Source organism: Corythoichthys intestinalis, chromosome 17 (assembly GCF_030265065.1).
Source record: "Corythoichthys intestinalis isolate RoL2023-P3 chromosome 17, ASM3026506v1, whole genome shotgun sequence".
Classification (NCBI taxonomy): domain Eukaryota; kingdom Metazoa; phylum Chordata; class Actinopteri; order Syngnathiformes; family Syngnathidae; genus Corythoichthys; species Corythoichthys intestinalis.
The window spans coordinates 1067233-1082532 of NC_080411.1; the positions used below are offsets into that span (position 1 = coordinate 1067233).

A 15300-nucleotide genomic window follows, 5' to 3' on the forward strand; every position below is an offset into this window, starting at 1 on the left:
ACACAAAAGAGTCTCAGTTCTTGGTTAAAAGCAAAAAAAACAAAACAAAAAGTGCAGTTAGCATTTATTGCACATGAATATGTTGAAGTACGATGCTAGTATGTTAGTCAATGTCGCGGCCGCTTGATGTAAACAGAGCTTTTCCGGTGAAAATTCTTGAAAATGCTTAAATCCCTGAATTCTTTGTTGATATGGATGTAAAACAGTCTCGATTCTTGGTTAAAATCACAAAAAAACAAAAAACGTGCCGTTGGCATTTATTTTACGTAAATATGTCGAAGTACGATGCTAGTCTGTTAGTGAATGTAGATACCGGCTGTCTGATGTAAAGAGAGCTCTTCCAGTAAAAATTCTTCCGAATAAATGCTTAAATCCCCGAATTCTTTAAAGCTATTGGTGTAAAACAGTCTCGATTCTTTGTTAAAAGAGCAAAAAAACGAGCAGTTAGCATTTATTTTACATAAATATGTCTAAGAACGATGCTAGTCTGTTAGACCATGTGGCGACCGCCTTACAACACCTTATGTTGAAAATTCTAGTGAAAAAAAATTAAAAATATAATAATTACCTTCAATCCTCGAACAAATCACTCCTGAGACAATCCTTCCTGTTTAATATAAACAAAGTTTTTCCGGGGAAAATTCTTGAGAATAAATGCCTAAATCCCCAAATTCTTCATAGATATGGATGTAAAACAGTCTCGAATCTTGGTTAAAAGAGCAAAAAAACGGGCAGTAAGCATTTATTTTACATATATATGTCGAAGAACAATGATAGTCTGTTCGACCATGTGGCGGCCGCCTTACAACAAAGAGCTTTTTATGTTGAAAATTCTTGTGAATAAAAACGAAAAATATAATAATTACCTTGAATCCTCAAACAAATCACTCTTGAGACAATCCTTCCTGTTTTTTTTATAAATAAAGCTTTTCCGGTGAAAATTCTACTGAATAAATGCTTAAATCCACAAATTCTTCATAGATATGGACGTAAAACAGTCTCGATTCTTGATTAAAAGCAAAGAAAAAAAAACGTGCAATTAGAATTTATTTTAAGTAAATATTGCGAACCATGATGCCGTAGTGGTTAATTTCTCCCATTGATTTTTTTCACATTTCAAAATGCATGCACGGTACGAAAAATACCATAATTACCTTGAATCCTCGAACAGATCACTCCTGAGACAATTTTTCCTGTTTGTATGCGGTACAGCTTTCGGACTTTTTCAACAGAAATCCGGCGTTCGATCGCTGCGCGCATTTTTGTGAATAGCTCCTCTTGATGTACCCTACTTGAAGGTGAGGCGCAGTGCATGACCGATCTGACCCGTTAATACCATTATGAATTCTATGATTTCCCAATTCCTTATTGACTCCACAAGGATGCCGCTTATACACAATGCTGCTGCTGACAGACAGACATGATAAAAGACGAAACTCACGGATTTCTCCACGGCTGAGTGAGCGGACGCTTGCGTGAGCCCCTCGGACTCAAAGGGGCTGAGACAAGGGCCAACGGTAGAGCCGCAGGACCACGGCGAGAAGTGCGCCAAGCTCTCGTCACTTCGAAAGTGGCACCCCGCACACTGACCTGCACTGCTTTCCGCATGCTGCAAGAGACAAAATATCTGGTCACCACTCAAACGCAGGGCACATTTAAAAAGACATGCTCATTCATGAGACTGTCATTATTGATAAACCGGTTCTGACTTGGCAGCATGAGTTGACTTACCAATTGGATCTTAATGGTTGTTTGTCTATATCCTGTATAATACAGTGGTTTGAAAAAGTACCTGAGCCTTTTGGAATTTCTCAAATGTCTGCATAAAATCACCATCAAATGTCATCTGATCTGTGTCAAAATCACACAGATGAAAAAACTGTCTGCTTTAACTAAAACCACCCAAACATTTAAAGGTTTTCATACTTTAATGAGGATAGCATGCAAACAATGACAGAAGCGGGGAAAAATAAGTGAACCCTCTGCCTAAGGGGACTTAAAGAGCAAATGAAACCAATTCTTACCCAACATTTTAAGTCAGGTGTGTGCCCAATCACTGATGAGTTGTTTAAAGCTGCCCTGCCCACTATAAAACACACACCTTGATGAGAAGCATTGTCTGATGTGCATCATGGCTCGGTCAAAAGAGCCGTCTGAAGACAAGCGATCAAGGATTGTTGATTTGTATAAAGCTGGGAAAGGATACAAAACCATCTCTAAAAGTCTGGATGTTCATCATGGTAAATGGTGTTATACTTGTATAGCGCCTTTCAAGGCCCTCAAAGCGCTTTACACCATCTCGCCATCCACCCACTGGTGACGAAGCACCAGGAGCAATGTGGGGTTCAGTATCTTGCTCAAGGACACTTAGACGAGTTCATCAGGGCGGGGAATCAAACACACAACCTCTGGCTTGGGGGACAACTACTCTACCACTGAGCCACGCCACCCATCAATCGACAGTCAGAGAAGTTGTCTACAAATGGAGAGAGTTTAGCACCGTTGCTTCTCTCTCAAGGAATGGCCGTCCACCAAAGATGACACCAAGAGTTCAGCGCAGAATACACAGAGAGGTTAAAAAAAAGAACCCTACAGTGTCTGCTAACGACTTACAGAAATCACTGCCACAGTCCAATATCCCTGTGCACACATCAACTATATGTAAAATGATGAATGGTGTTCATGGGAGGACTGCACGGAGGAAGCATCTGCTGTCTATAAAAACATTGTTGCTCGTTTAATGTTCGCAAATAGGCACTTGGACAACCCACAGAAGTTTTGGCAAAATATTTTGTGAACTGATAAAACCAAAGTTGAATGGTTTGGGAGTAACACTCAACGTAATGTGTGGAGGAAAATGGAACACCTCACCAACATCAACACCGCATCCCCACCGTGAGGCATGGTGGAGGGAGCATCATGATTTGGGGCTGTTTTGCTTACTCGGGGCCTGGATAACTTGCAGTCATTAATGGAAGTATAAATTCAAAAGTTTATCAGAATGTTTTGCAGGAAAACCTGAGGCTGCCTGTCAGACAGTTGAAGTTAAAAAGAGGATGGATGCTGCAACAAGACAATGATCCATAACAAAGAAGTGAATCAACTTCAGAATGGTTTCAGAAGAACAAAATGCATGTTCTGTACTGGCCAAGTCAAAGTCCAGACTTGAACCCCATTGAGATGCTGTGGCATGAGCTAAAGACAGAGATTCATGCCAGACGTCCCAGGGATCTGACTGAACTACAGCAGTTTTGTAGAGAAGAACGGGCCAAGATTAGTCCTGATCGATGTGCCAGATGGATCTGCAGCTAAAAGAAGTGTCTGGTTGTACTGCCACAAAATAATAAATATGATGGTTCACTTATTTATTCCCCCCCCCTTCTGTCATTGTTTGCATATTATCTTCATTAATACATGAAAACTTATAAAAGTTTGGGTGGTCTTAGTTAAGGCAGACAATGTTTTTTTCATCTGTGTGATTTTGACAAAGATCAGATCACATTTGATGGCGATTTTATGCAGAAATGTGAGAAATTCCAAAAGGTTAAGACAGTACTTCTCAAATAGTGGGGCGGGCCCCCCCCCAGGGGGGTGCAGAGCAATGCCGGGGGTGGCGCATGTGACCTCCAGGAACATACTTTTTGGGTGGCAGTGGCGCTCTTATTTTCAGAGTGTGAACAGTATTTTTACACCAAGCAAGAGCACACAGCAAAGAGCGCTGGAGAAATGCCAAAGTCTATGTAGCATTTGGCTTTGACTTTTAATACAGTACGAGACGAGGAAATAGCATTAATTAATTAAAAAGATTAGACCCCAATCACATTGATAAGGTGCTAGATTTTTTTTCAGCTAAGAAATGCCGAATATTGCTAACAATCGTCCCGCTTTATCAGTGTTACATCAGTAAACCAGCGAGCGCTGCTACCATCATATTAGGTGGCATAATAAGTGCAAAATAGCAAAAATAAAAACTGTCCCTCTGCCCAATGACAATGTTGTTTTTGTTCTATTAAATTTAGTTTTTCGGTCAAATGGTTTGACATATTGTTCTCAGGAGTTAACTTTCTATACAATTTGAATTTATCATTATTTATTGATTTTATCAAATTTCATTTTTCCGTATTAAAAAATGTACCTTGAGTGTATTTTTACAGTTTGGATGTGACTTTTTTTTTGTTTTTTGATACAGGGAAAGTGATGCACTTTACGTCTTTTCTGTTGTCAACAAAAAAATGTTAATAATGTCATACTTAATTGTAAGTTGATTTATATTATTTGTTTTAATATTATAAAGGGCACAATGTTATGCAGAGGTTATAATAATAATTTTATAGACAAATGATACTATTGACAGTGGCGGCAGAGAGTTCGGGGGTCGCGAAACGTTTACGTCTTCCTGGTGGGGGCGTCACAGAAAATAATTGAGAAGCACTGGGTTAAGATATTTTTTCATGTCACTCTATGCCATGTGATTGGCTGGTGGCCAGTCTTTAAGAATTTGTTGCTCAGCATTCCTTTGCCGTTTATTGCTTTGAATCACCTTTTATTATGTTTTCTTTTATTGATTTCGGGATGCACAAATGAAAAGAAATTGAACAATTAGCTTTTACATGTACCAAAGTAAACGAAAAATTCTGTCGTGCTCATTTTGTTCTTGAGCAATTAGCATAGCAACACAACTAACACCTACTCCTTGGCAAAAAAAACTTTCTCTCCCAGTTTAACTAAACTTGAATCCACAAAATTCCAAAGTCACTGCTTGTTTAAGTCTTAAGTGATGATTTTTCTCTCACACATGCACCCACGCACCCCGCAGTTGAGTCATGATATCATGGTCCACAGTTGCTAAGCAACTATCTCCCACTCACATAGTATTAGATGCGGGCCAAGCAGAAAGTCCCAGAGCGGGGAATTCAATTAAGCAAAAATGAGGTTAACTCAATGAGTATCTCTGCTTCATTGTCATTGCCATCTATACCGGCCATCTCAAATTCTACATACCTCAGGTCTGAAATCAATGTTGAAGATAGCAGATGCTTGGGAGGGCCTGCTGGTGCTGTGATGATGATGGTGGTGGTGGTGGTCGTGATGTGCCCACTGCTCTTGCTTACGTCGAAACAAGTCGTTGCAGACCAGCGGAACGCGGCCGTATTCCTGAGAAAGAAAAAAACAACGGGTACAAGAAAAAAGGACAATCACGATGACGAATCGTTCACACATTAACATCAGATCTTACATCACTATAATTAACATAATAACAATTGACCTTTAAAAGTGAATGTGTGTTGTGTCTTACACATTCACAGAACATGATGCGCTTTAGATTTTTCACTAATTGTTTTGCTGAATTGCCCTTGTTTTTATTCATCCCTCCATTCAATTCAAATATATTTCCTCAGGAGCAGTGTTAATGAGAAAATGTAAGGAAGTGAGTGAGAGAGGCAGAGACATATTTAGGTAGGTACAAGTAGGAGGATGGACTACATGCAGAGGAGATTCGAGGCTCCGTGACTGGTAGCGAAGGTGGTATTTGTGGGTGTAGGAAGAAAAACTCCAGGAAACTGAATGAAGTCACAATTTAAAACTGTATTATGACATGAAAAGAGATTCAGATATGCATAGACTTCATAATGATATTGACGGGTCAAATTCAACCTTCACTGCGCCACACCTTCAAGTATCCGCTTCAGTTATTCGCAGCGACACATGCAGCGATCCAACGCCGGATTTAGGTTGAAAAAGTACGAAAGCTGTACCGCATACAAACGGGAAGGATCGTCTCAAGAGTGATTTGTTCGAGGATTCGAGGTAATCACTTGCTCACAGACATCCAAGGAGGAAGGACGCATTCCTGAGCTCCCCCGAGTAACTTATCAAAGCCGATAAGCGCTCAGGGACAGCCTGAAATCTCGGCTCCCAGTATGGCCCCGAGAAAAGCAGCTGACCTGGGAGAAATAAAGTCATCGATCCACAAATTGGAGGCTACTATGACCGACTCGATCCAAAGGCAAAATCAAGAAGTCCTGAAAGAGCTCAAATGACTGAGAGCTGAAAAAGAGAAACTCAAGCAGGCGGTCGAGGAGAAAGATATTCATTCGCATCAAAAGGCTGGAGTTTCTAGCTGACCAACTCGACCAGTGCCGACGCGCAAATGATCTCATCATTTCTGGATTACAACCGAAGCCCAGGTCATATGCCGAAGCCACTAGCCCAGACGGTACAGTGGCTCGACAGGCAACCGCCAAACTGCAAGAATATGGAATAAACATCAAATCGCAGGACATTCATCACTGCTTTTTGCTCCTATCTGGGGGGAGAGGACCGGCGATGGTTGTCATGCAGCTGGCAAACCAAAAGAGCAAGACTGCTCTGCTTCAGCAGGGCCACCGCCTGAAAGGATCCAATATTTTTCTCAACGATAGCCTGACCCGCCGGAATGCCAAAATGGCAAGAAAAGCACATCAACTCAAGAAAACTGGGAAAATTGCCAGCACCTGGATCTCGGATTGCAGGATCCTCATCAAGTCGCAAGATATGAAGACCAAAGTGCTAAGGCGCCTCGAGGAGCTGACCCCATTCAAAAACTAATGATGACATCTGAAACCCTCTGCATACTTCGATTAAAAGTGGATGACCAGATTGAAGACTGCCATGACGACCCAAATGAAAATAATCCGGACCACAACTTTTACAATAACATTTCGGATAACTGTAAATACTACACACCAGACTAGTTTAACAACTCCATGGATTTGGACGGTAAACTGAAACTAATTCATTTCAACAGCAGAAGTCTCTACAAGAATTTCGAACACATCGAGGATTATCTACAAAGTTTTGATAACAAGTTTGATGTCATTGCTGTTTTGGAAACCTGGATAAAAGATAACAAAGGCTCCGACTTTAATTTGTATGGATATAACATGGCACAAATGAATCGGACATCACTGAGTGTATGGAAAATATACTGTTTAAAACGAATAATAAGCATGTCTTTTGTTGTGGGGACATCAATCTAGATTTAGATCTGTACCCTTTCACACACACAGACACAACATAGTGTTCCCACAACAAATAAATGAAATGAATGTCAGAGACAAAGATAAAATGGAGTTGCGAAACTGGTCGCCGAGTTCACTGGACAGAATTTTTTTTTTTTTTTTTCCCCCTCAACAATGCGACCTACGTCGAACCAACGCCTATGTATCTAAGTGTTATGGCAAATCAAGAACTTTTGGGGAGAAAATTCATGTGCTCATGTAATGCAATGTATAATGCCTACTCTACCATGTTTTGATTGTGCGTCCTTGGCTGCAGGGGACGGGACTTGATAAGCATATGCTTCTCCCGTCAGCCCTTGTCTTTCTTCGGTTCTTTCTCTCTCGGGTTAATCATATCACATTTTGTAACTGTCAATGATACCGATGATGATGACAATAAAAAAAATATGTTTTTCAATTTTTCACAATAATTTTCAACGTAAAATGCTCTTTGTTGTAAGGCTGCCGCCAAATCGTCTGACAGAATAGCATCATTCTTCAACATATTTACATAAAATAAATGTAACTCTCAGTTTTTTTGCTCTTTCAACAAAGAATCGAGACCGTTTTACGTTCATATCTAGAAAGAATTCGGGGAATTAAGCATTTACTCACAAGAACTTTCAACGTAAAAAGCTCTTTGTTGTAAGGCTGCCGCCACATTGACTAACAGCCTAGCAACATACTTCGACATATTTACATAAAATAAATGCTAACAGCACATTTTTTTTGCATTTAACCAAGAATCGAGATTGTTTTACGTCCATATCTATTAAAAAATTCAAGGATTTAAGCATTTATTCACAAGAATTTTCACCGGAAAAGCTCTCTTTACTGATGGTGGGTGCGAGCTACATTCACCAACAGACTAGCATTGTACTTCGACATATTTACGTAAAATAAATGCTAACTTCACAGTTTTCTTTTTTTTGTTACTTTTTACCAAGAATCGAGACTGTATTACATTCATCTATAAAGAATTCAGGAATTTAAGCATTTATTCACAAGAATTTTCAACGTAAAAAGCTCTTTGTTGTAAGTCTGCCGCTAGATTGTTCAACAGACTATCATGCTTCGACATATTTACGTAAAATAAATGCTGACCGCATGGTTTTTTGGCTTTTGACCAAGAATCGAGACTAATTTACGTCCATATCTATTAAGAATTCAGGGATTTAAGCATTTGTTCACACAAATTTTCACCTTTGTTTACATAAATTACATATATTTTTATTTATTTATTTTTATTCTGTGATTAAATGCGATCATTTGTCTTGGTTTTTACGTTGTGTTGATTTAAATGTGATTTTTATGGTCTTCATGTAATGTAAAGCACTTTGAATTGCCTTGTGTTGAATTGTGCTATATAAATAAATTTGCCTTGCCTTGCCTTGCCTAAGCCGGCCGCAAGCTACATTCACTAACAAACTAGCATTGTACTTCGACATATTTACATAAAGTAAACGCTAACTGCATGTTTTTGTTTTTTTTTGCTTTTAACCAAGAATCAAGACTGTTTTACATCCATATCCATAAAGAATTCGGGAATTTAAGCATTTATCCGCAAGAATTTTTAACGAAAACTATCCGTGATTCCACTAGGTCAGCTTTGACGGCCTCGCTAACTATGCAGGCCCCCTATTTATCAGCCCCGTGTCCCGTCAATACATTGTGATTAAGTCTTTGGAAAAAAGATTTGACATATAGTAAACGTCCTTAAAATCCTTAAAATGATTCATATTGAATAAATCTGTATCTTTGACATTTTGAAATGAATTAACAAAGTAGAAAAAAAAATGTTTTTCAAAATTCCACTTCATTGAAATAAATACATAGTACAGTTGCACCTACCCTATGCAGTGCTACACGGTATTCGGATCCAGAGCAGAAGTTGCTGTCTAGTGAGTTGAATCTCTCCCTGAGTGGCGGCTGATAGACTGAGGAATGCAGTACCTCCGGGGGCAACGAGTTACTCCTGGCATCTTCTCGATGGTACAGCTGCAATGGAAATAAGATGTTATTTTCATGTACATTTAACATAATGAATATCAAACCCAACCTGAGGCCTCCACACTCTTCTGGTGTCATAGAGAGGCGAGTAAACCCCATGAGCAGTGGCCAGCGGTCCATACTGTGGCTGCCCTGGGTGGTGGTGGTGGTGGTGGAAGACCATGCGCTCTCTGGGGGGATGAGGATGATATCCCGTGGGAGAAGACGAAGGCGGGTGATGTGCTATTTGAGGTTCGCTGGAAAAGGAGGACGGCGGCAAGGGAGATTCTGGGACGTTAGAAGATCTGAGGAAGCGAGCCATGCAGCCTTTGTGTGGAGAATGGAGAGTAGATGGGTAGTAGGAACCTGCTGGGAGGTGAAAAAAATGAAGACTTGCTCATTCAAATATTGCATTCTGATTAGGGCTGCAGCTATCGATTATTTTAGTCGTCGATTAATCCATCAACTACTCGAGTTATCGAATTAGGAACATTTCATTGCAGAATCAATTTTTGTAGATGTAAAACAAACGCTTCCTACGATTGCACTTTCAAAAGAGCATGAACAAAGAGCATACAAAATAAGATTCCCGAGTGTTTCATCAAACTATGCAGGATTGCACTTTTATTTAAAAATACATTTAAATATCTGATCTCAGCATCAAACGTTCGAAAAAGAAAAAAAATCCAAGTGGAACAAAAAACAATTGGCTAACTTGCATATCAAAAGTCCATTAGCTTTAATGCTATAAAGTTCTAAGGTTCTTTTTTTTTAACAAATCGTTCAAACAATTATCCCCTGCCCCCCCACCCCAAAAAGATACCTACAAACTAAATTACGAATGCATAAAAACATTCGCTCAAACAAAAACTTACCTTATGTTGGTCTTAACAGGGAGCAGCTGGATTCAGCCATGTTAAAAATGAGTTATGTCATTACTGTTGCAGTAACTGTTGACACTAGAAGGCAGTGTTATCTCCCCAAATCAAGAAAACTAAATGCAAACACTTTCAAAACAAACCGATACAACGCCACTCTAATTAAACTAATACTCGACGCGGCGAAATTGCATTCGAAGCTTTTTTCTAATCGAATTACTCAAGTTAATGGATTAATCGTTGCAGCACTAATTCTGACAGAGGCTTGCATTCCTCAACTGTTTTTGACAATAGCAAAAGTCCATCGTGCAGTTGTGTGATGCTAAAAGATAAATAAGTAGAACTGAATTTAACTCGACAGGACAGTACTTAATTACTATTGACATGACACTTGGTCATTCTTTGCGCGACACCTTACCATAGGAGGCCGAGCTTGGATCTTTATTTAGTAATAGTCAGTCGAAAGCGACGCACGGTCATGTCAAAGCCGGGTTTAAGCTTGGATTTTGAAAGAGCTACGAAAGCTGTACCGCATACAAACAGGAAGGATTGTCTCAGGAGTGATTTGTTTGAGGATTCAAGGTAAATTTTATATTTTTCGTACCATGCATGCCTTTTGAAACGTTGTGAAAAAAATCAATGGGAGAATGGGAACCGCTACGGCATTGGTGTTATTATTAGACATAAATACGTAAAATAGATGCGTGACTGCCCAGTTTTTAGCTCTTTCGACAAAGAATGGAGACAGTTTTACGTCCATATCTATAAAAAGGATTCAGTGATTAAAGCATTTATTCACAAGAATTTTTCTTTGTTAACACATGGAGGTGGCTGAAAGACAAGCTGCACATTCGCCATATTTATGTAAAATACATGCTACCTGCATGGTTTCTTTTGCTCTTAACCAAGAATCAAGACTGTTTTACGTCCATATCTATAAAGAATTTGGGGATTTAAGCATTTATTCACAAGAATTTTCACTGTAAAAGCTCTGTTGAAATTAGGCGGCTGCTAGCTACATTCACTAAAAGACTAGCATTGTACTTCGACATAATTACGTAAAATAAATGCTACCAGCACGGTTTCTTTTGCTTTTAACCAAGAATTGAGACTGTTTTACATCCATATCTATGAAGAATTCAGGGATTTAAGCATTTATTCACAAGAATTTTCTCCAGAAAAGCTCTATTTACGCCAGGCGGTCGCTTAGCTTCATTTGCAAACAGAGTAGCATTGTACTTTGACAACATACGTAAAATAAACGCTAACTGTACTGTTTCTTTGCTTTTAACCAAGAATCGAGACTGCTTTACGTCCATATCTATAAAGAATTCAGGGATTTCAGCATTTATTCACAAGAATTTTCGCCAGAAAAGCTCTTTCTATGCCAGGCGGCCGCTAGCCTCATTCGCCAACCGTATATAGTGATATAATGATTATAAAGGGCTATTCTATTCTACAATAAGTTGTGATTGTATATCGAACTTATTAATAATCTATTTACATATTATTTATAATTGATTGTGCATGTTTTCCTCAAGTATTAAGTTTCTGATGTTAAATTGAGTCATTTATTAGCTGTTGAAAACGCAGTAAATTAAAAAGAAATCAAGTTGCTATTTTGGTCAAAAATGATATATGTTAATAATTGCTATTCATCCTGAAAATATAGGTGATTATCTCTGCATCTAGTGTAAAATCTGAGACTTTTATAGCCATTTTAAGTTGTGTTATACTTATATAAAAGATCATTGGGATTTTATAAGGGAACGACTTTGAATTTTTCAATGCCGCTGCTCACGGAGACTCATATATGGCTAAGGTAGGTGCCTGTTTTGGTTTTAGTTAAGCAGCTTTGGTTTTGAAAATATTTGAAGGTTTTGAAAATAGGCCCCCCACGGATCGGCCCAGTTTCCAGTGTCATGTCAATAGGTTATGAAGTCTGACTTAATATTTGTAAAGTACTGAGTTACCACTCACTAACAGTGTGCTTGAGTTGTCTGTGTTTATATGCGAGTTGTGACTGAATGGTGACCAGTCATTTTATTAAAGAAAATATAAAAAAATATATTAAAAAAGAAAAAAACTTACTCTCCGAGTCTAGCAGAATCCGACCCTCATTTTAGTTGAATAAACAGACAGTATCGAGGAATTTTCAAATACAGACTCACAGTTGGGCTGGTAGTGGGCCGAATCGTACGCCGATTGTTGCTCCTGGTAGAACAGCTCCGATGGCTGAGAAGGATGAGGCGCTCGCAACATGAAGGCACCACCGTGTTTGTAAACTGTGCCCACGCCATCATCAGTCACCCGGCCCTTGGCAGTCAAGGGAGACGACACTGAGGTGTGGCTCACGGGAGTTCTGGGCGGAGAAACGTACTTCCTCAAAGAGAAAGGAGAAAAGGAAAATAAGACAAATACATCGTGCCCCTCAATACCTGCAAAATCATGTAAAATTGTCAAGTAACGCTGGTGGGCGGGTGGTGTGGACTCAATTGCGGGAAAAGAGGCGACGCAGACCGGCAGTGCAAAAATGATTTAATTAAGGCAAACAAAAAAAAACAAAGTACCAACCAATATTGTAGGGATCCCAAAAAACACAGACGCAAACAAAACTCATATTACTAACAAAAGGCTGGGTATCAAAAACTTACTGAGGGGAGCACGAGGGCTTGGAGAAAACTGACGAGAACAGTGCACATAGACAATGACAATGACGCTACAAGGAGTGAAAAGAAACTGGGAGCTTATATACACAAACAGACAAGGGGTAACGAGGCAACGAGAAACAGGTGGATGACACAGGAGGATGCAGGTTGGAGGATACACTAGGAGCAGGTACAACAGGTGACATCAATGGGCAATCACAGGGACACACTAGGAGGGAACCAACACAAAACCTAACAAAAATATCCAAAAATGTATATAATTTATTTGGATATTGTCATTGAAAAAGTGAAATTCAGGGATTTTCCAAAAAGCTGATTTTTAGGTCATTTCTATGTTTGATTGTTTCAATCAAAACTGTAATATCAAAGTTTTGTTGAAAATCTGTATAGCATTATTTTTTTGTAATTGGAGAGGACACCAAGCGATTGACACCCTATTACCGCCATTTTTCTCACGGTGTCAAAATCATATACAGTATGAGGCCCTCTGGGTGTATTCATTTCCTCCAGTTTTTAAGAGGATTTCATCACATTACAGCTATCAGCAGCTAAATGCGACGCCCTGGCAGCATGGTGGTGGTACTAATTTTCTATCAATGATTAAAATGAGGGTCGAAATAAGGGAGTCAGATTGTTTGACTAAAGGCCCATTTGTCTTATTTTATGATTGTGAGTTTACTCTTCTGTACTTTGAAATGGGAAGAAAATGGGATTATTTCACTGATAATAAATGGATTCTACACTACCGTTCAAATGTTTGGGGTCGCTTAGAAATGTCCTAATTTTTGAAGGAAAAGCACAGTTTTTCTTTTTTCAATCATCAGAAATATACCCCATACATTGTTAACGTGGAAAATGACTATTTTAGCTGCAAATGTCTGGTTTTCAATCCAATGTATAGATAGGTGTATAGAGGCCCATTTTCATCAACCAGCACTCCAATGTTCTAATAGTACATTGTGTTTGCTAATTGCGTTAGAAGGCTAATGGATGTTTAGTAAACCCTTGTGATTAAACTTTCAGAATGGCCAGAAAAAGAGAACTTTCATGTGAAACGCGACAATCTATTCTTGTTCTAAGAAATGAAGGCTATTCCATGAAACTGAAGAGCTCCTACAACGGTGTGTACTACACCCTTCAGAGAACAGCACAAACAGGTTCTAACCATAGTAGAAAGAGAAGTGAGAGACCCCGCTGCAAAGCCAAGCATGAGGACAAGTACATTAGAGTCTCTGGTTTGAGAAATAGACGCCGCACAGGTCCTCAACTAGCAGCTTCGTTAAATAGTACCCGCAAAACACCAGTGTCAACATCTACAGTGAAGAGGCAACTCTGAGATGCTGGCCTTCAAGGCAGAGTGCAGAGTGGCAAAAAACAGACATTTGCAGCTAAAATAGTCATTTACCACGTTAACAATGTATGGGGTGTATTTCTGGTTAGTTTAATGTTATCTTCATTGAAAAAAAGTGCTTTTCCTTCAAAAATAAGGACATTTCTAAGCGATCCCAAACTTTTGAACGGTAGTGTATATTATCTTTTTAGTTTCGGAAAGCTTGACAAACGCACAGCAGGCAGAGCCCGAGTTCAAATTTCATTGTTTTTTTTTTTGTGTGTGCCTGTAAGATTGGAAATAGGCTTACTGCTCAGTTGAGCCCAGTAAGGTTACACTGGCACCACCTAGCCCGTTGGAATCATTTGCCACCATAGATTCACTGGACACAATTCTCTTAATGCACTGGCTGCTTTCAGGCCCTCTGGAGGTGAGTTGTGGGTGTGGGCCACCTTCAGTCAGGTTGTCCTCTTCATCTACTGCGCATCCTTCAGTGTGGTTACTGCACTCCACAGTGAAGGTTTTACCACCGGATGAGGGGAAAGCACGGCTAGCACTTCCACTCTTTTTGTTCCTCAGACGAAATCTGTAAAATAAAAAAAAACATTAACAATAACAAAATAAGGTAGGGAAGTAACAAAAATGAAACACAGCAGGGTTTATTTACCGTACACTGGCTGAGCTCCATAACATACTTATGCACCATGCTTGGTACGCTGAATGAAGATGATCCCAACGTGTAATATAATCCCGATTCAGATTCTGGTAGTACTAATTTTGGTTATGTGAATCGTATATTTAAACCCTGTCCTATGGCATCCTCTGCTCTCACATCAACTAGCTTCATGTCCTCTTCAACTACATCCATAAACCTCCTCTAGACCTCCTGCCTGGCATATATCAAACCAAATAAACAACATACGCACGGGTGGGTAGAGTAGCCAAAGCATACAGTAGCGTTACTTCAAAATAATCATAGACTTCATAATGTATTGACGGGGCGCGGGGCCGATAAATAGGGGGCAGACAAAGAGCTTTTCCATTGAGAATTCTTGTGAATGGTGCTTAAATCCCCGATTTCTTCATAGATATGGATGTAAAACAGTCTCGATTCTTGGTTAAAAGCAAAACAAAAACAAAAAACATGCAGTTAGCTTTTATTTTACATAAATATGTCGAAATACAATGCTAGTCTGTTAGTGAATGCAGCTCGCGGCCGCCTGATGTAAACAGAGCTTTTCCGAGGGAAATTCTTGTGAATAAAAGCTTAAATCACTCAATTCTTCATAGATATGGACGTAATACAGTCTCGATTCTTGGTTAAAAGCAAAAAAAACGTGCAGTTAGCATTTATTTTACGTAAATATGTCGAAGTACAATATGCTAGTCTGTTA

At 39.3% G+C, this 15300-nt stretch overlaps 1 protein-coding gene across 6 annotated transcripts in view; it reads right to left on the reverse strand.

Annotated features, from left to right (window-relative positions):
- Positions 1–15300, reverse strand: part of rc3h2 (ring finger and CCCH-type domains 2) — a 52384-nt gene that overhangs the window by 14085 nt on the left and 22999 nt on the right. For 5 of the 6 annotated variants that reach the window (XM_057818543.1, XM_057818541.1, XM_057818542.1 and 2 more), the window contains 6 exons: positions 14217–14492; positions 12079–12290; positions 9100–9398; positions 8892–9038; positions 5002–5154; positions 1442–1609 (listed from right to left, as the gene is read on the reverse strand). In XM_057818543.1, coding sequence (XP_057674526.1) covers positions 1442–1609; positions 5002–5154; positions 8892–9038; positions 9100–9398; positions 12079–12290; positions 14217–14492 — 1255 coding nt within the window. The remainder of the gene's footprint in view (positions 1–1441; positions 1610–5001; positions 5155–8891; positions 9039–9099; positions 9399–12078; positions 12291–14216; positions 14493–15300) is intronic. The other variant, XM_057818544.1, reaches the window with a different exon arrangement.